General features: G+C 40.3%; 1 protein-coding gene across 6 annotated transcripts in view; it reads left to right on the forward strand.

Moving 5' to 3' along the window:
* TSPAN4 (tetraspanin 4) overlaps positions 1 to 21,275 on the forward strand; it is a 398,612-nt gene that overhangs the window by 345,560 nt on the left and 31,777 nt on the right. For all 6 annotated transcript variants that reach the window (XM_031055730.1, XM_031055729.1, XM_031055727.1 and 3 more), the window contains one exon: positions 3,088 to 3,162. In XM_031055730.1, coding sequence (XP_030911590.1) covers positions 3,088 to 3,162 — 75 coding nt within the window. The remainder of the gene's footprint in view (positions 1 to 3,087; positions 3,163 to 21,275) is intronic.

The following is a 21,275-nucleotide window of genomic DNA, read 5'->3' on the forward strand; positions in this document are numbered from 1 at the left end:
TAGACGTGATACATAACCATCACTGAAAGGATTTATATTCTGATATTACCTAAATTTTGAGTGCTTGACTCCACAATTTTAGCATCTTTTTTGATGTCAGTGTCCTGCCTATTTCTCTAGTATGACCTGAGGAAGGCAGGAGCACTGTCAGGGTCTTGCCAGAAGGTCCAGCCTCCTTCATTGGACACAGTGGCAGAGCTGGCAAGAGCAGTTCTCTGCTCCAGTCTGAAGCTGGTAGCTTTTAGCAGAGTTGGTGTTGTAGGGGGAAATACTCTTGAGATGTGAAATTTCACTGCATTTGTTACCAATTAAGATGAAATTTTAATTACTGTTCCTAGTATTAAGAAATAATGACATACTTGAGAAAACACTTCTTGAGAAACTTCCCTCCAGACGCCTTTCCTACCCCCTTGCCAGTCTCCAGTTCATTCCCTGCACATTACACTCAGTCATGGGGATCAGTGCAGGGTGTTTTTCTTTTATGGCCACTCTTTATTTCTTGCTCTGTTTTTTTTTCCGTGGCTCCAACATGGGGTCTTCCCCAGGCCACCATCCTCTCAAAGGCCTCATTCCTCCTGGGTATCCATGTACACAAGTGTCTCCTGCCTGGATTGTCTGCTGCTTGTAGGTCTAGTTTTTCTAAAACTTGTAGCCAGATCATATCCTAAGCCAAACCATTCCCCATCTGCTGTTAAAAATGTTCTTAATTGGGGCAGCCTTTCTCCTGCAGTCACTCCCTGGCTTCACTGTACTCTCTCCATGATGCTGCATGCAGAGTAGGGAGGAAAAACTTTCTTGAGAGCCCAGGAAAAACAGATCCCTAAGTTTTATTCCAGTTCCTGGGCATACCCCCTGTTCCAGGCCATGTCCTGTGACGTGGGGCTGGAGGTTATTGGCTTTGGGGAGATGGCAGAAAGGTGCCACAGGAGCAGAAAAGATCTGTGGGATGGTTTGTGGCTTGTCTGGTTGTGTGTGAGCATGTGGGTGTACCATTTGCAGGCTTTAGCTGCTGAGCCCTCTCATCTCTGTGATGTGTGAAATTCAGACTCTTGAAAGTGAATAACTTCCCCACAACAACAATTCATAGCTGGGTAAGACAAAAGGCTGAAATTTCTGTGCCTGAAATGGAGCTGCACTGTGTCAGGCCCCTGCTCTGAACACTGCAGTATGAGAGGATTTCAAATTAAAGCCCCAGAAATTTAACCTGGGAAAAATAGGATACTTTGCCCTGCTTCATTCTTAGAAGTAATTGGAGTGCTATTTTTGACGTTCTTCCAAAAGCTTTTATCCTTTTGACAGAAACAAGCACAGAATATATCAGCACAGACAATTAAGGTTTGGCAAAATGATAAGCTAATGAAACTGAGATCCTCTGGTAGGAAATGCTGATCACTGTATACAATGGGTAACAAACAGTTTTTCTCCTTTGTTCTAGAAATTGTCTCATGCATTCCTGTCTATGCCAGGGAATTTCACAGGGAGAAAATGGTGTTTGCATGCACATTTTGGATAAGTAGTGCTTTTATGGATGAGCAAAAAAGTACTCTACAGCCAAATAGATAGAGCAAAGTGTCTGTGCATCTTTGCAAAAAAGGACATGCTTTGTCCTGTTCCAGTTAATGCTATGCAGCAGGCTAAAACTGTAAAAAATAAGCAAGCTGCACCAAGACAGGTTTGCAAAGCCATACAGAAGGTCAGTGTTGGATGGTAATGGTATGGAAATCAGCTTGGATCATGGGCATAAATGAGGTCTGTGATTCAAAACTAGGCAGTAATAGGATCCAGTATTAGGGTCAGGCAGGTGTGAAAATACTGGTGATGAAAATCTGAAAATAAATAATTTAAGATTCATGGAGCAAAATGCAATGACTTCTGTAGACACAGTAATTGTACCAGGGAAGAAAAGTATTTTCCCCTTTGTGACTTTTTGCCCTCCATTCAGTCACATAAATCCATAGGTTCAAAGGTTTGGTTTTGGCTTACCAGGCAGTGCAGAAATTCTGATAAAGGCTTAGTAGCTATTAAACTTTTATAGGTTTGCAGCCTTGTGGTTGAAGAGACAGTAATTGAGTTTTTCTCGTGGGGATGGGATTCCAATTAAGCCGGTGTTGCTCAGTATTAGAATTCCACCCTTACAGGTTGTTAAGTGTGTGAATTTTGTGTTATAGGGAGCTGGACCTTTGCCTCAGCCTAAAAAGTTTCCAAAATTACTCTCTCCTTTACCTATCTATGCAAAGCTCAGTTTCATTCAGTGCTCTGATAGCGCTCGCTCTAGAGTCTGCAAGTGCTGTGTTGATGCTGCTGCAGACCCATCCAATGTGGTAACAAAAGCAGAGGATGTGGTTTCCCAGCAGCGTTTGGCATTGCCAGCAGTTCTTCTCACTGAAGTCATCAAAAAAGAGCTGAGGGCTTTAGAGAACTTACCTGAAATCCCTGAGTTAAAAGTTTTTTATCCAGTCCTTTGAGCTTTTAACTCCTGGGTCTTAGGCAGTTCCATGGCTTATGAGAAGAAAGAGAGGTGTCCCAACTTTGCTTTGATGTCTTCAGTACAAATCAGCCCCTTTCACCTGAAACTCATGGGTGCTTTGTGTAGCTCTCTGAAACTGCTCATAAAGCTAACTTGGTACACCTTTGATCCCACCATTACCCTTGAAAGGAGCTGTGACTTTATGGCCCAGGCTACCTGCTCTTGCCATGGGAAGTTAAGCTGTGGATTTCATGGATGTCATTGGATATCATCACTAATATCCCATGGGAAAAAAAATAAAGAAAACCTAGCATGGGAAGAGTCCTCCAGGTGTGCTGTCAAAGACAGCACTGGCTTGCTCTTGGTGGGGTTTTAGGCTGTTCTGCTGAAACCAGTGCTATAAATGAGCCATGCCTTTGTCCAGACACTATGGTGTTGCCTCACTAGTCCTTTATCTGCTTTTTCAGTTGCAGCAGCTTTGTATCCTGCTGCCTGTATGACTCCCACTCCCCATTCTGCATGATCTGCTGAATGTACTTGCTGTGCATCCAGAAAAAGCTGAAATAGATGTTGATGGCTTTTGCTTTTGTTTTATCCCCTGTCCTTTCTTCTCTTGACAGTTTTTTATCATGCTGTTAATTATATTTCTGTTGGAACTCACTGTTGTGATTCTGTTCTTCGCCTACACCGACAAGGTAAGTCAAATTCTTCATTTTTCTTTCCCCTTCAGCAAATTTATATGCCCCTTTTCCCTATAAATAAATCATAAAGCTCTTGGCTTGGTATGCACATCATGCTTCTGTCTTCCTTGAGACACTCCTCTCAGAAGGAGCTCTCTCAGAATGCATAAGCAGCCTGGCAGGACTAGGCTGTCTTGCTTGCTCAAGTGTACAACTCAAGGTCACAGATGCTGCCAAGTGCATCTGTCATTAACAAAAGAAAAGGGAACAAAAACCACACAAAAATGCCCACAAACAAAAAACAAAATGCCTCACAAAAAAAAGCAAAGAAGCCAACAAGCCTTACTAGGAGCATGTAGGAAGAGATACCCATCAGAGAGAGTATGATTTTTAAAAAATGTTTATGGTTTAAGAGCCACTTTTATACTGTTAAAAAGGAAGTGTCCTCAGCACAGGCAAAGGCATAAAATTCATTATCTTTCCACACTGCTCCTTGCAGCACATGTGTACTTAGAGCCTACTGGAAAGCCAGGGTAAATGCATGAGAGTTCAATAAACACAGCTTTTGTTTACGCTTTCACATTTTCCTTATGTTTGACCATTGTTCCTTCAGTTGTAAAGGCAATATTGCCTACCTGAATTATCTTTATCCTTTTCTTTAAAAAAATCTTACATTAGTAAATCTGAAACAAGGACATAATTAAGTACCACCTGCTTATTCAATCAAAATCAGAAGTCCCTTACAATTGAAGACTGAGGGAACTTAATAATCACAGGGAAGGTGGCAAAATTTTACCATGAATTAACATTCATCAGGTACATGAGTGGTAAACACTTTCTTTAGGAATGGAAAGACAATAGCAAAAAAAAAGACCCCCAAAACCAACAGTGTGTTCATTAATATATAAATTATTAATATAATTACTAGTATATTAGTGATATGAGAGATTATATATTAGTCATATCAGTGAGTGATTGTCAGATGCACTTCTGATGCACTTCTGAAGGACTTTAAAGAGCTAGGTTCTGTAGCATTCTGTAGCTGGAACATGGAATTAACTTGCCAGATAATTACAGTAGAAGGGACAATTTAAAATTCCTTGTATGCATTATTGGATTCTGAATTACTTGTCAGCTCTTGGCAGAAAGATCTACACATCATACAGGAGTAAAGGCATCTACTTAATATGCAGTGGGCCTCCAAAACCCAAACACAACACTTGGTTATGTTTAGAAATAAAATCAGTTAGAAAATGTTATCATATCATTGTATAACAGACCTGCCTCACTGTGAATATAATGTTGAGTTTTGGTTACACAAATAATGAGAAGTGCGAGAAAGATGGAAGAGAGTTGTCATGAAAAGGAATTATGGAGACAACCTAGATTCAGTTTAGGAAATGAAGGAGATCCTCTGCTTAGGAGATCTTACAAAGAGTAATTATAGTAGTTTCTAAAATAATGGCATATCTAAAATAAAGACCTGTCCTGAACACAGAAGAAATAAATGGAAATGTTTCTGATTAGGTTAATAAAATAAGTATTTCTTATTTTCCAATTCATTATTTGGTAGAACTCCTGTTGTTGGCTGGTGTTGAGGCTGATAGATCAGTAAATGTGTGGGTATGGAGGAAAGAAAAGAAACCAATGAAGTATTTTTATTCATAATGCAATCAGTCCTGCTAGGTTGACAGGTGTGTCACAGAGAATGTTCATCCTCACTCTTCAGAGGTTAAAACAGTGAAAAAGTATCAGAAGGATTCCCTCCCTCCTTCAGCCTGTTGGTTTGCAGTGGGTTTTATTGATTGTTAATAAAGAGATCAGGAAATTAACTTTCCTCTGACTCACATACTGCAGGAGGTAGTGCCCTGCAGTTGTCTGTAAGATCAAAACAGTCTAAAATATGGGCTCCAGTTCAAGTGCAGTTTTACTGAGTTAACAAATTGCTGTAGTCTGGGTATTGCAGATGATCAAATTTGAGGCTCTTAATGTTCCTGTATGACTTTAAATCTTATACTGAGAAAATCAATAGTTCATGTTACACTTGCAGTCCTGCCTACTGCAGAATAAATAAACCAGCTGCAGCACAAAACTAATATTTTCATATAGCATGTGTAGAATTTGTGTGCTGGCTTTCCTGATGTGAAAAACAATATTGCCACGTGTATGGGAAATAGTGAGCCCAGACAAGTCCACCCCAGTACTTCAGTTAATGTAGATCCTTGGAAAATCAGTGGATGAACATTCTACACTGACCCCTGTCCATCAGAAGAAAGTAGGGTTAGTTTTGTGTGCAGGGGAAAAGGACTCTGCAGATGATCACTTTGAGCAATACCAGCCGCAGGGAGGGTGTGCATCCATGTGTGTGTGGACACAGTGTGTGGGCTCCCAGGCAGTGAAGCAGCCTCTCTGTATCCATTGCTGGGGCTGTTGCTTTAGTGCTCTGTTTGTTACTAAAAAGCATCATGGCAAAAAGTTCTTTACAGCCATTCTCAGATAGTTTTTTGGCACAGGGCTTTTGTTCACTTGCTGTGGAAGGATGTGCAGCTGTGGAGGTGAACTAGGACTCACAACAGCCTCAAGTGACCTGTTCTCAACTGTTCTCATTTCTCACCTTGGGAGAAGCCCAAAAATTGCCTCTACCTCTCATTCTACTGACTTGGTCTTCTCTGAGCTTTTAAGCAGCCAACTTGGTCTTATGCCCTAGGACCAAGGGCATAAGAAGAAGAAAATATTTTCTTTTCTTGGTGGATAAATGATATAATGAGATAAATGCTGCCCTGAAGTTGAAAACTCTTTCTCTGAGCTGGCTATCCAGTGTGATATTGTGAAGAGAGGGGGACTTGGAGAAAGCTCAGGAGTCCACAGTGTAGGAAGGAAAAGGTGTAGTGCCTTGTCTCGTGTAACTGCACTGTTACAGCTCCTTGGCAGAGCCTGAGCTCACACCTTGTTCAATATTCTTCCGACTGTCCTGACTAGTTGTGTTGCAAAATACAAATCTCTTAACTTCTGCAGAAGTGAATATGGGCTGTGATGGAATGCATTCCTATGGGATGATTGTCAGGAAAAACCTATAACCCTTTTATTTTGTCCTGGCTGTTCCCAAAGCAGCAGAGGAACTGGTTCATAGGCTGTCTTCAGCTCGATGTGAGCATCTGAGGCACCTGGAAACTCCTGTTGGTATTTGCACACATTCATATAAAAGTTCCTAAAGTGTGGCTTTTAAATTTTTGAGGTCAGAAGAGCCAGCCCAAGAGACTGGGTATTGAATGGAGTTGGTGTGGTTATAGAACTAAGGCAGGTTGTTATCACTCTGAGTGTAGTTTTTTTTCAGGCTACATTTATGCCCCCATTTGAAGCAGTCCAAACTCCAGTGACATTTCTGGAGTCATGTGGATGGTTATGTGCATGGCTACCTATCTATAGGCAGAATATTCTCTTCAGTATGTTTTATTTTGACTCCATCAATGGAGAGCAGCATTTGGCATTTTTATACACTTGACATTTCTCTGTGGGGTTCTCTGGGTATTTATAACAGATCCACAGAGTACTGAGAGAGTTAACCTTAATTTTACTGTGATAAGGAGAAAGCAGCAGAGCCCTATACTGTTAGAGGTTGGATACTCATATTTCTCAACACCAGATTGGATCCTGCTAGAATGTAAATTATGCTAATAAAATGCACAGTCTTGTACCAGTTCTAACTTGCACAAGCCTCCTGGTTTTAGTGTCTGTATTTATTTTTACTATGATGTTTCTCCTGGAAGCATAGAAAAAGAAAAGTCCATATTTACTTTTTTGCTGCTGTAATAGGTGGAGTTTTTTCAGTAGATGTCTGCATTTTATATGATTTAGAGACAGAGCTATATAATACCCACAAATGAAAGAACATAACTAAACTGCCATGATGTGGGGTTGGCTTTTGTGTCTGTTGTGTTTGGGGGGGGGGACGCTTAAGTTGTTGGGGTTTTGTTTTGTTTTTCTTATTTTTAAATGTCAAACATAACATGCAACATAAGTAACGTAAGTCAGGAAAAGAACAAAAGCCCTGAAGAATCACTGACTATGATATTTGATTATGGGAGCAGTTACTGCTATTGGCAACTTGAAGTTAGGATGAGAATTTTCAATAAAGATTAGGCTGTTAACTCACTTGGGTCCCTGTGAAAATTACAGCCGAAATTCCATGCCTGCTTAGCTGTGTTGAAAATGGCCCACAGAATAGCCCCCAGAGGATTGAAAAATAATGGCTACTTCTGTTTTTCATGAAATGTGTGAAAATGTTCTTGTGTTCCATGCTGCTCCAATATAGCTTTTGCTGCTATTTTATAAAAATATATATTCTGTAGATTGATGCATTTCTTGCTTTGTTTCTGAAAAGAAATTGAAAATTGTTTTAATTTCTGATTGATATTTTGCCTCGTCCTATACAAAGACAGCAGGTTGGAATTTAGTGGATGTGATTTCAAATATAGCTCAGACCTCACAACCTCTTACACATTTGGCTTTAGAAAATGGAAAAACAGAATCTCTTCCACTTCGTGCACTCATGTGCAGTTGCTCACAGAAATGATCAGATCCTGCTGAGCTGCTCACTGGTGTGAGGGAGGGATTCACAAAAACCTGATGGAATTATTCATATATAAAGTTTAGTTCAGTTCTACTGCAGAAACTTGTTCTCATTGGGCTTCTGTCAAGAGAGCTTAAAAGTTTTCCATGTTTGCCTTTGACAGTGCAGCAGAAATGTCTCCTCAGGTAATGAGGTGTCTCATGTTCCCAGTCAGCACAGCCCACAGGGCTGTCCAAAATGCACACACAGGGCATGTTAACATTGCTGAAACTGGGGAAACAGAGCCTAAAGTGAAGAGACAAGATCACCAAAACTGTGTGCAGTTTTAGAGATGGTCTTAACCTACTGGAAAACAGCAAGCTGTGGAAAATCCTGCAAAACTGGCAGATTGGTCACTGCACCACTCTTCAGTCAGATGGCCCTTTTCTAGCAGTGTTGCTCCATCAGCATTTGACTTTGCTTACACCATCCCTCCTCACTGTTGGAACTCATGAGTAGTGGTAGAATTATTGGGTGTGTGTATCCTCCTTTGCCACGGTGAATAGGGCTGTTCTTGCTGCTGTGCAGGGCTGAGGTAATTTCAGAACAGAATCTGTGTGGATAGTGTGCGCACTTGTCAGTATGCAGGGAAGGCTCTCTAGAGGACAAAGGCAATTTGAACTCTCTCTGGTATTTCTGTGAGGATGTGCAAGTCCTGGCATATGTATGCAATGGTTTCTGAGCAGTCTGTGTGTTAATGCTTTATTTTCTAGATAAAGTTCCATTTGGTTTGTTTGTAAAAGGTCTTTAAAATTATCAAGTCCACCAGTCAAGCACTTCCTGGCATATACTTGCTCTCTGGCAGTGTTCTGGAATTTGGGTTTTGCAGTGAGTGCTGACATAGCTAAAAGCTGTTTTTTCAGGATCAACAGCAGTAGCAGTGCAGGAATCTATAGATTGCCTCCTGGATGGTGATGCACTGCAATTACTGCTCTGTGAGTCAGATGTTTTAGCTCTGGTCAAGTATTTTATTTCTCTAATGCAAAATAATGTTATATAAATGGTGGTATAAAGTAAGAAAATACTGAAGTGTCTCTGTGGTTTATTTTACTTGGTAATAAGCTTAATTTTAACTAGTTTATTAGCATTTCAGTACTGGTGTCCCACAATAGGGAGTTGCAGAAATTTCATCAAAAGAATTTAATTATAGCCAATTTACTTTGGCTTCTTTTCTGCAAAGCAGTCAGGCATAGGTTTAAATCTCTCCCTGTTCAGCACATAACCTAAGTGCATGCTTGAACCCATGTGACTGATTTAATCATATGCTCAAGTCTTGTTAAAGTTGATTTGCACCTTATGGGTCTTTAAAAGAAATATTGCTAGGAAAACACTAATGACAGTGAAGAATTTTGGAGTGTGTAAAGAGGCATCACATCTTTCATTCCATAAGGAATTTAGTGAAAAATAATGAATGCTTGCTTTAAAGCATTATTAGTTAGCTTTTCCCATTTGTTCTGAGCAGCTTTCCATTTAGTATTTTGAACTCCAACACATCCCTTTAACCTTTTTTAGGCAGGAGGAGATGAGGGGCATGGCATCTATTTGCCTGTGAGACTGAAAAAAACAAACACACCAAAGGAAATCCCGGTAGTTTCACTAATTCATTTGTCTAAGTAGGACTGCACTGAAAGTGCACTTCCAAAATGTTATTAACAGGCTTGTTGAAGGATAGCACAGTATTGATGAAAAGAATTAAGTGCATGCTCAGAAATAGGTGTATTTAGGAACAATAGCTGCAGATAAAATGCATTAGGGCTCCCCATTGGGAACTCTCGATCAATGGTTGATCAAGTCCTAATTGATTTCTTGAATAAAATGTTAGCAGGGGAATAGGTGCAGGGAAAGGAAAATCAAACTCTCCTAAATTAAGCTCCATGCCTAACACAAATACCCTTTGTAAAGATCAGATAATGCAGCAGCCTGCCAGCTCTTTATGCCTCCTGTCTTCCTACTTTGTCTGAGTCCAGAAATGAAGACGAAGGTGGGTGTCTCATCCTTGCCATAATGGATTTATGCTCATGCTGCAGAAAGTTCAGTGTTTTCCACAGTGTCCCACTGCACAGGAATAGTGCTTTTTCCTCAGGAGAAATCCAGTCCTGACCTCCACCCTGGCTAACTGGGATATTAATTCCCCTATCAGTATGGATGAATCAGACACAGGTGTTGCTGCCATTGTGCCTGACTTAAAGACAGCCGGATCTATCGTTTATTTCCTGACATCCCTAAATCCATCAAAGAGTTTCCTAATGAGTATTTGGTAATATATCAGTCTAGAGCGGGAAGATATGTGATTGGGCCTCCTTCTTGCTAGTTTGCAGTCTTTAATTGCAGGCTAACTCATGATCTCAGGAGGATGTCAGATTATGTCTCTGTTGTGGAGTACTTTTACAATGATCTGTTTCCCACACCTCAGGTTTCAGGTTTCATAGTAGACAAAATATAAGTGGTGCAGGTGTTCAACCAGCTTCTCCCAAGGAAGACTCTGGCATACAGTAGTGGTGGTTTTTAAATACTTTGCACATTTGTATGCTTTTCATCAATCCCTTAAAGGTCATTACAAGAGGTGAGTAGTTCAGTTCTGCTTTTGCTGACTGGGAGAAAAGATATTAAAGGCCAAATCCTGAGGGTACAGTGTATCCTGGGGAATGTGTAGTGCTCTCATGTCTGAATTAATGGAATGGGACCTTAGTGTTCCACAAGACAGGTTTTTACTCAGTTTTGACTCACATGTGGTCACATAAGAAGCCATTTCAGCATCTGGAAGGATCTGGAACTGAGTGCACACCAGTGTTGTGTACTGACAGAGGTGGAGTGAGCAGCACTGGGTTACACACCTCATCAACATCAGCTGGTGACTGACTCCAGCTTACTTCTCTTCTGGCACTGGTTTTATGCAATTTTATTTGACAAAGGGAAGAATAGCAGAAGGAGAAAGGAATGGTTTAGAAAGGCGATTAAATAAATAATTAAGGCAGCTTTAGGCATTTAAATACAGGCCACATCAAATGCTGAGGGATGACTGAGGTGGTATATTGAAACAGACAGCACATTTTTTATTCATTCTATGAACATTTTTGATGTGTCACAATGTATATCAGGCAACATTAGAAAATGACAGTAAACTAAATGCTTAACATTTTTTACATATTAGAAAAAGAGGGGAAGATGACTTTTTGTGTTATCAGACTGTAAGCAGGCCAATAGCAGAGTCTTGGATTTGTCAGCTGCAGTTGAAGAGTGATGAGCTAGGTTGACCACTTTATTAGGCATAATTTTCAGCTGAGGTTTCTTCAACTCCTTCCTTTGATTTAACTCAGCAGTGGTAGGCAGTGAACTAGTTGAGACAGGGATCTGTTGATCAGCAGCTCCAAACCATTACCAGTTCTGGGTTCTCTTAAGGCCACAAATCATGCTTGGGGACTTTGTATTACCCAAATTCCCAGATATGTCCAAGGCTTCTCATTGGAAATATTGCTGCGCTGCAAGGTGGTGTAGTCTTTTCCACTGATAATTTTGTGGGTTGAATTCTTGCTGTGAAGTTCAGGCATAAGGAAGGAGGTTTAGCAACATTCTGGATGCCAACCATTGTAACTTTTGAAATCTATTCCCCAGACTTAGAAAACCAGCATAATCAATAGTGATTACCAGTCAGTGGTCATCGACACCCACTTGCTGAAATCATGTTTAATATGAACTAATAATCTTTAATCATTTGGGATCTTGGGCTCCCTGAATCTGTGTGCAACAAAATCCCTTATTGACTTGATGGTAGGAAGTGACTGAGCTGGAAGATAGAGTAGATTTTGTGTAAAAGGATATGTCTTGACAGGAAGCAGAATAAGAGCTTTATTTTACATTTTCTGAGTGCACACATTTCTTACTTGACATGTACAGTGCCTCTGATAATTTGGATGATGGTAATATAAAACAATTCCACTGCAGTGTCCTGGCATTAGCAATGAGTGAGGCTTGTGCAAAAATTGTTTTAACCATGGCACAATCTTAATTCATTTTATTGTACTGCAGTCATTTTGTGTACCCTCTTCAATGCCTTTAAATTTCTGGGAAGGCATCCCTGAGAAAAGAGAATTTTCAGAGAGGCTGTTCTTGTCAAAACCCAAATACTCCCCTGCTCCTGCTACTAATTGTCTTTGATACAATTTCTTAATGAGTTGATTTCTGTGGTAGCTTATGGAATTATTATACAACAGTGTATGTTTTTACTTTCTTGCTTTCTCCATTTTGCACTTTACTGCCATAATCCAAGGGTGGTGATGTTCTCCCAGACGTTTTTGCCACTGCACTTTGCCTCTGAACCACGGGAAAGCAGAACAATGCATGTCATCTTGTTCAGCAGTGCTGATGTTGCCTCTGTTGACAAAGTCCTAACCTCAGCATTTAGGAGACATTTTCAGAGGTCACCTTGAAGGGCATATTGACGTGCAAACTGAATTGCATGTTAAATAGGTAAATTATGTAAATGAAGCAAAATGGAAAAGATACAAAAGATCATTGAAGATATTTGAGGAACTGCTAAAAGTCTTTATCCAGAGATATAATGAAAGCAGAAAGTCACAAAGCATGTAAGATTTTGATTAAGAACCAGATGTTTGTCAGATTTATCGCACAAGACATCTAGTTTTTCTTTTAAAAATTCAGGACCAAAGAAGTTGCAACGAGATTTGCATTAATCAAAATGGTTGCAGGGATATTTAAGAGCTGTGAATAGAAGCAACTTTACTCTCTTTGCAATAAGCATGCCCAAGGAAATGTCCTGTAGATTTCTTTCAGGTCCACCTTTTTCTCTGTGAATAGGAAATGCATTGTAGTTGGCACAAAAGCAGCTGGATCTGTGCAAACAAAGAGAGAAGAAATGGTTTTTTCAAGGTCGGTCAGCTTGGGAGGGAAAAAAAAGAAAAAAAATCTTTTCTTTTGAGGACTGTGAAAAAAATGGAGAGAATGTGCTGCATACCTTGAAGAGGGACTGATATTTCAGTAAATGTCAGCAGAGTGCCCTTGCTGCTGCCACCACTGCAGGTGACCATTCAGCAGCCAGGTGTGGCTTCCTGGGGCTGGGTGTTCTGCTGGAAGCCTGGTTGGTGCTGGCTTTGACACTGATTTATGTACAGATGGCAGGGGCAGCTCTTTCATAGTGACTGTTGCCACTGAGAGCTGTGAGGATTGCTTCTCCCACTGCCTGCCCTAAGTGTTCTCTCTTTCAGCTCTGTTCGTGGAGGTGTCAGTTTGCATGTGAGAGCTGCAGTGAGAGGTGATTAGATGAGTTAGACTAGGACACTGGGACTGCTGTTGGATATCACAGTTTTGCCATATCCATTTAAAGCCTTTTAGGAGTGTATCTGCACGGTGCAGTATCATGTGTCAGCACAGAATGAATGCACAAGTCACCACTTGGTATATGGTAAAATCCTGCCCTAAGTAAAGTCAGTGGGAGCTGCCTGTTTTCTTTCATGAAGCTATTATCCTCAATTTTAGTGTTTTTCAATCTCTTTCCCACTTCCCAAGTTAGTGATCCAAATAATGCTCACTTGAGTGTGTGGAATGATGCATTCCAGTGCTGTAGGAGATCCCACTGCCTGGAAGCTGCAAGGATCAGGGAGTTTTGTTCTCAAACATAATGTCTTAATCTTGTGATGCAGAATATGTGGGATGCTGTTGTCTGCTAAGAAATTGGTTGAATTTTGGCTACAGAAAGATTACATATTTCCAAAAGAAATTGAATTAATGAAATATGCATTCTTCTGGATGTTAACCTCATAATCTCTGCTGTGGCAACTTGGCTTTTCCATGCGTGTTCTCAATGACTGTGCAGCATCCATGCTAGGGTATGGAATTCCAGAATTGTTTAGTTTAGGAGGGACTTCTTGAGATGTGGTAGTCCAAGCCCCTCTTCAAGCAGGAACAGTGAGAGCAGGCTGTCCAGGGCTGTGTCCAGTTGGGTTTTGACTACCTCAACAGATGGAAGCTCCACAATCTCTCTGGGCAACCTGTTGCAGTGTTGGACTACTCTCACAGTGGCCTTGTTTGCTAGAAGAGTGCATTTCTGGCTCATGGTCAACTTAATGTCCACAAATTCCCCAAGGTCTTTCTCTGCAGAGCTACAGGTATCAAAAGCTGTATAAAGGCAAGGGAAGCAGCATCACTGCTCCCCCCTCACCCACAGAGCTGGTTGCTGTATTTTGGAACTGTCATGTTAGTTAAGCATGATTTCCCCTTTGTAAACCCATTCTGACTGCTCCCAGTCATCTTCCTCTCCTTCAGGAGTTTGGAGAGGGTTTCCAGGATTGGCTGCTCTATCCCCTTCCCAGGGACAGAGGTCAGAATTCCAAGCTCATGGCTCCTGGATCTTCTTGATTGCCCATGTTGAAGATAGGAGTGGTATTTGCTCTCTTCCAATGTTCAAGAACTCTCCAGCCTCTCATGGGACAGAGTCCTCTCTTGTCATGTATGATACTGGCATTTCTTGTTCAGAACTTTCCATCATTGTGCTGGCAAAACAACATCCCAAGTCTAGTGCCTGCCAGGGCACTGCATATTCTGGAGCAGATGAAATATTTATCTGTTAACACTCCCATTTCAGCCTTTTTGTCTCATTCTGGGTATTAATTTTGGGCATCTGCTGTAACTAGTTATCACTTTTCACAGAAATTATGGAAATTGAGTGTATCTGAAATCTGCATATCTACCAACCATTTGACTTCATTTTTTTGGTTTTATGGTAATTTGTTGAAGGCATATAATGGCAAAAGCTTTCCAATAACAAAATGCTCCCACTGGTGCATACCATAAGTTTGAAGTGATTAAACAAAAGGAGAACATTTGAGTTAAAACTGAACATGCGACTTAAAGCTTTTCCTCAGTGATACTTACTGAAATGTCTGCTTTTCCAATTAGGCTTTGACTGTCAATTACTTGGAATTACTTTTTAAAAAATACTTTGAATTCCTAGAATATGCTTGATATCAAACTGCTTGGGGGGAGCAGGGAGAGACTTCATTCCACATCAAGCTGGAATTTTTGAGAATTTAATATATCCTTTTTCCACATGCTTGTTTATTAGATTTTGTGATTGGTTATGTTTATATTTTTGTGTTCATCTTTAAGTATCCGCTATTGCTATGTATGGTAAAATGGAGGATTTGGATTTTTGCTTTTCTGTAATTAGTGGGATCCTGCAAATTCCACAGGAGTCAGATTTTGGAATCCTGAGGTTCCTTGCTCCTGATCCCAGGGCAGCTCCTAGCACACTCCTTACACACCTCAGAACTGTCAACATTATTGTGTAGCTCTTTGAGGAGATTGGATCAGGCTCTGAGATGCACAGCTCTACTCCCTGCTTGATCTAGAAATAGGTATGAGAGACTTTTCTGATCCAAAGGCATTCCTCTACCCATTCCAGGCATGTTTTGAGCAATGTTCTGCTGGAGTAGTTGGCCATTTGGAGTAAACCTGTTTGCTGTGTGCCTGGGGCAGCTCTATTCTGCCCTGAGAGGCTGGAGTGGCATTCTCAAGTGATTTGTGGCGTGTCCTGGTGTGAATTTGCCTCTGAGTGGTCCCTGCTATGTTCTGTGTGTCAGGCAGATGCCAACAGCCAGATTTGGAGGGGACATAGGAATCTTTTTCAGATGTCTTTGTGAAGCAGTTTCAGTGCAGGTGAATAACATATTTTAAATCATAGACTGTGCATGGAGCTTTTTTCTGGCCTCAGCAGGATGCCATGCAGTGGTATAGTATGTCAGGGTCACTTGTTAAGTCCTCATCTATTCCACAGCTTTTATGTTTAGGGTTGATACATCTCATTAATCTTTTTTTTTTTTTAATAGCACATTAAATTCAAGGATTCCAGTATTACTCTTTCTAAGTATTTTACCATATAAAGTCTTCTAGGGGAGATTAATTTATCAGAGAAGTGTTGAGTAGTCTGTTCTATATAGATTTTCTTTTGAAAAGTGGCACATTTAGGGACTGAGAAACAGAGCTGATGAGAATGCAGTACTTGAAGCATGTTTCTTCAGTCACAGAATTATTCTCATTCTCCTCAAAGACTGTTTGCCTTGTTCAGCTTAGCACCATGAATCCACAATTTAAATAGTGTGAATTAAGAGGATCAAGTTTCTGATCTCTGAAAGCTTGCGATGTCCTGTTTGCTCTAACCTTCTTAGAGAAGAGGACACTGAGAGGTCCCCTTGTCAATTCTGGCTTGCCCACCACTTCACCTTCAGTCCTTGAAATAATTTCCCAGTGGGAATTTTAGGTTGCACGCTGATAACTTTTGTTCTGATTGAACAGATTTAAGTGGAGTCAAGAAAGCAAGCATGCGATACTTGTTACATAGGTTGTTTTTAACCAATTTCTAGGTGCTCTTTGAAGTGGTGGTAGAGTCTGATAAAGAGAAAAATTAATGCCAAAGGAAAATTATATTTGGCAGATGCTTAAGTACATCCTACATAATAAAAATGTGTTTTTAAGCTGAGAGTGATTTGGGTGTCTCTCCCTTGTTGACCTGCTTGGAGATAATTCAGAGAGGCTTGAATTTGGAGAGTTCCTGAAAATGCTGGGATGTGGAGTGCCCAGAATCCCTCTCATGTCTGCAATCCCTGCATCTCTGAGGTGCAGTGACCCCAAACAGAAGCACAGTGGTGGCACGTACTTCAGGGCACTGCCCACTGCAGCAACTTGCTTCACAAGGGAAGAATTCCCTGGGTGAGAATGAATCTTAACATTCTCTTTTTTGTGTCCTGTGACCACAGTGCTGAGCCTCTCATATTCCCCTTGGAATAGGGTTGTACATGGAGGGTAAAAATGCCTTCATGTTATTAAGCGTGTAGGTTTGGATCACTTCCTTTGTTTTATCAGGAACTGCTGGCTTAACTGGTCATCCATTTCTAGCTGAAATGGAAGAATAAATTAAGCAAGGCTTTTATCTCAGCAGATTTTTATAAAAGTGAATGGGGAATGGAAGATGGATTGCATTTTATGAAGTAGGAAATTAAATTGTCCTTCCACTCTCTAACTTAAAAATCCAGGAAAATTCAGCAAGTGCTCATTGCTTTGTGGATGTACCAATATCCCTCCTGAGACCTGGCTTGTCTCAGAATGTACAGGAAGGGCTTTAGGATTTGGGAAGGGTGGCGGTATAGGTCTTTTCCTGCAAATAAAGCTGTTTCTCATAGTGTACTCAGCACCTGCAAGTGAGTTGGTTGCTGTGCCCCAGACTGACCCTGCAGTGCTCTGTGGCTCCACCTCACCCACCCGGGCTTCATTAATGGTCCTGGGGAGGGATGAGTCCTCCCCTTTTCTGACCTCTCCAGTCAGCGGCTCTGGGATTAGGTGGGAGAAAGGGAAGGTTTTATGCTGCTGCCTTTTCTCAGGGAGCACAGACTGTTTTCCCTTTCCTGCATCATGCCTGGGTCGAAGGTTGGAGTAGCAGCTGAAGGGATTGAATGAGGAGCTTTACACTTTGCTAGAGAAGAATATGAATATGATTGGTCCCCTAGCTGGGAGTAATGTTTCTTACTAGACATTACGCAAATTGTGGCAGAAATGGCTGCTCAGGATTTTCCTGGCTGCATTTGTTCTGTCCCTCTGTCCTAAGGAATGCAGTCCCATGGCCCCAAGTTATTTAAAGCGATTAAAAACTCGCCCCTAGTGAAAGGAGTGATGAGGGGGATTCTTTACTTATCCTCCATTCGTTCTGAGCAGGCTTGACTCATGAATCCTGTAACCTTGGCAGCAAGAGAATCCCCTTTTGCTTCACTATCTGCAAGGAAATGAATTACACAAGCATAGAAATTCATGAACAGTGAATGCTGCAATTAATTTTGTTAAACTCTCTTTATATATTTAGTTTGAGAAGAGGAAGGAAGGAGAAGCTTATCACCAGCTATGAGTCTGAAGCCACAAATCTCACACAGCTTTCACTTTGAGATAAAAATGAATCTATAAGGAATCCAAAACGCTTTTGTTTACTTTATATATTGGAAGAATGAGAAATGATGAAGGCAGTAATGTAAAGTAGTGTTAACATCACAATCCCCATATTGAATTGATTAGTGTGGAGGAAGCACATTAATAGCTTTTTTATTACTATTCTGAAAACTTTATAATAGCATTTATTGAAACAGAATAGAAATGTGAATGGCAGAACTTAATAAATCTTTGCTCATATGTGGTGGCCTAAACAGTGTCTGGAAATGTTTTTTTAAAAAAGTCCAGACTTTGAAGCTTTCCACTTTTCCCCATTTAATTTTCATTTGTACATATTAAGCAGGCAGTCATGGCAGAGGAGAGACTGGATGTAAAGCTGAATGTATTGAATTTGCAAATTTTTTCTCTTTATGGCCAAAACAGGTGCATGTAAATGTTTCATCAGCACACCCATTAAGTTCCCAGTGGTAAATTTAGCCACAAGCATTTGAGAGGTGCTTACTTTGCATTTAATTTAGAGCTAAAAAAAGAAGTGGGTTTATTTAAAATGCATTACAGTCAGCTTATTTAGTATTCTTATTCTCATATATTCTTATTCATTATTTATATATGAAAAATAAATGAGAAAGCCACAGAAATACTCATGCAGCTCAAAGTGATGAGGGTAGTTATTCTAAAACAGGTAAAATCTGGCTTTGCAGCCAACCAATCATTTCTTGATCATGAGTTAAACAACCTCACTGAAGTCAGAGAGCATCTCCCAGACAGAGTAACCCTGTTATCCTCTATTTTTAAATAGTACCAAATATTCCTAAATTGTCATGTTGTTGCATAGTGTTGTGCTGTAGGGAGTTCTAGCTCTGTTTCATCCTTTTTTCTTTTTTTTTTCTGTGGGCAGGAAGTGTTAACTCTTGTGGCACAGCCTGACTTTGCCACAGGTAAGATGCAGGGATTTCTGCTTGTGCATCACCCACCTTTCCCTGAGAACAGTGCTTTGCACCTCATTTGGAGTTGTGTTTTCTTTGGGAACTGCACTGATGTCACTTGTGTGTGAATGGCTTTATTTATCATATCTGTTCAAAGTGGGTGGCCAGAAATGGTAATTGCTGGACAAGGGGAACAATGGTGTGGAAAATAAAGTGCAGTAAACAGACCTACTATCTGGAATATAAAAAGAAATAAATCCCTGTCTGTGTGGAAAGCTGCACTGAAGGGACGGGGCTACAAAGCATGAAGGAGATTCTTTGTGGTAGGATCAGATAGATACAGGCCTCTGAAAAGTGTGCTTGGATGCTGTTTGTTTGGAAACAATCTACTTGGTAAAGTTTGGAATAACTACACACTAAATCCTTAAATATGAATCAAAATAGTAATCATCTTACTACTGTTTCAATGTGTCCTCAGCAAGAATCATGGGACTCAGTTTGGTGAGGGATTAAGTGTCTGAGCTTCTCTGTTGTGTTTTTCATGCTTTGGCAAGCTTTTGTTTGTTCCCTTGCCTTTCATAGGGTGGAGTTCTACTGCACCCCATCCTTACAAGACCTCTGTAAACAAGAAGAAAACAGAAAGCTTACTCCTTACACTTCTTCTTGATATTAGCTGTATTGCCTTACCCAAGTTTTAGAAGATAATTTTAACAACTTAAAACCTCTTCATGGATCGTTCACAGTGACAGGGGAGAGAAAAACTAATTTTTTCCCTCTCTGATTTTTTTCTCCTGATGAAGCAGGGTTTTGTGGCAAAAAGGAGCACTTCTTTCCATCCTAAACCCTTCCTATCTTGTTTCATCACAAGTCACACTGCATTAGAGTCTCAATGTTTCTATCAATAAATGATGGATTTGCCAGTGGTGATTTAAGTTTAAAATTACTTGCGAAAACTTAATGAAGCCTGCAAATCACAAATTAAATCTCAAAGAAATCATCTCTGACAGTTAAAAACTACGGGGCCAACGTAATTTCAAGGGTGGCATTTTTCTCCCCTCTATAAATTATGTATCAGGGCAAAAGAGAGGTGGCTCTGTAGGCATTATTATGAGAGTAATAGCAAATAGCAATTTGTCTCTTACTGCCAGAGCTTTCTCTTACTGGTGTGTAGTGGGATGGGTGACATGCTCCTCCAGAAATAGATTAATCTCTGCTGCAACTAGTTTTTCTAAGTGCCAGTCTGCTTCTTGTCTGTTTGGGTTTGTGGGTTTTTTTTTTGTCCAATTGGTTTGAATGATGTTTTCTAATCCCACTTCCCAATCTTGTGTCCTCATTACCAAACTGCTCAGACTGCTTGTCTGCTGTGGACAAAAATGATACCCTGAAGCTCTCAGCTATTGTATTTTTAAATGAGGTTATATTTTTATAACCCCAAGTCTCCTTTGCAGACTTAAAATGTCCCTTTTGGCCCCCACTTTGCCTCTGTAGGAGAGGATGCCTGGTGCTGTTTGCAGTTTCATGAGAATTGCTTTTCTCAAAAATGCATGTGGGGGATTTGCTATTGCTTGGAGCACATTCATTTAGTTAATTAGATTTGTGAAAGAAAATTAAAAGTTTCCTGTCCTAAATTCCAGATGTTTAATGCAATTTGCAAATGGTTATAAATCTATCTAAAATAGCCAGAAGAGCCATAGTTATCCTATTGATTCTGTCCTTTCTTTTCCCTCAAATCCAAGGAGATAAGAGTTGTTAAAGCCTTTCCCAGAAAATGGGATGGATGAGCAGAGTTGCTTCTACTGCTTTAATAATCTTGCCTATAGACTTCTTCTCCTATGTGTTCCTTTTGTTTTAATTGACCCTGCAGATGAACCCTTTTTTCATCAAAATTTGGGTTCATCTTTTCCAGTATTAACAATTACATTGGGTGTTTCAGAAATTGTGTGTAGTTTTGTGCCCTCACATATTTGTTATGGAACAGTACTCCAGTGAACACACAGCTTTCTTAGTTTTGCACTCTTTTTTTCTAATTTGTTAAATTATTTTATTTTTCTTTCCCATGTGTCTGCATAAGTTATCTTGGTGGGAAGAAATTCACCCCTGGCTGATTAATCTGAGCATTTCTGTTGTCCTGTTTATGTTGTAGAAATAATGGTGAGCACAATGAGGTTTGTAATTGAATCTTGTTTCATTCCTCTCATTTACTCCATGTATGCTGGGTGTCATTTTTCATCTGCAAAGCTGCTTTATGCAAAAGCTGAATATCTGTTACTTCTGATTTGCATGGTTTCACCTCTATTTCCAAGATTAGATTGTCTGTGGCACATTTATCTATCAACAAATTGTTTGTCTACGTGATGAGACATTCCCTTTGGCAAGATGGATATGGTTCTTCCCTGCTCAGCCTCCAGGTTACAGCATTTGTGATTCTTGACTGAATGTTTCTTTCACAGACTTGGTGTGCATTTGGCTCTAAGGCCAGAGGTACCACTAATGTGAAGTTAGCAAAGAAATTATTAGTGCTCAATGAAGTCTGTACATGGGGATGTGGCTTTGCAGCTTCACAACAGTAGGGATCCAGACCCTGTCCCAAGACTTTCTGTAGTGTTGTTGGAGCCCTCCATGTTTTAGTTCTGTGGATCTCTCAGTGG

The sequence above is a fragment of the Geospiza fortis genome, unplaced genomic scaffold (genome assembly GCF_000277835.1).
Source record: "Geospiza fortis unplaced genomic scaffold, GeoFor_1.0 scaffold66, whole genome shotgun sequence".
Taxonomy (NCBI): Eukaryota; Metazoa; Chordata; class Aves; order Passeriformes; family Thraupidae; genus Geospiza; species Geospiza fortis.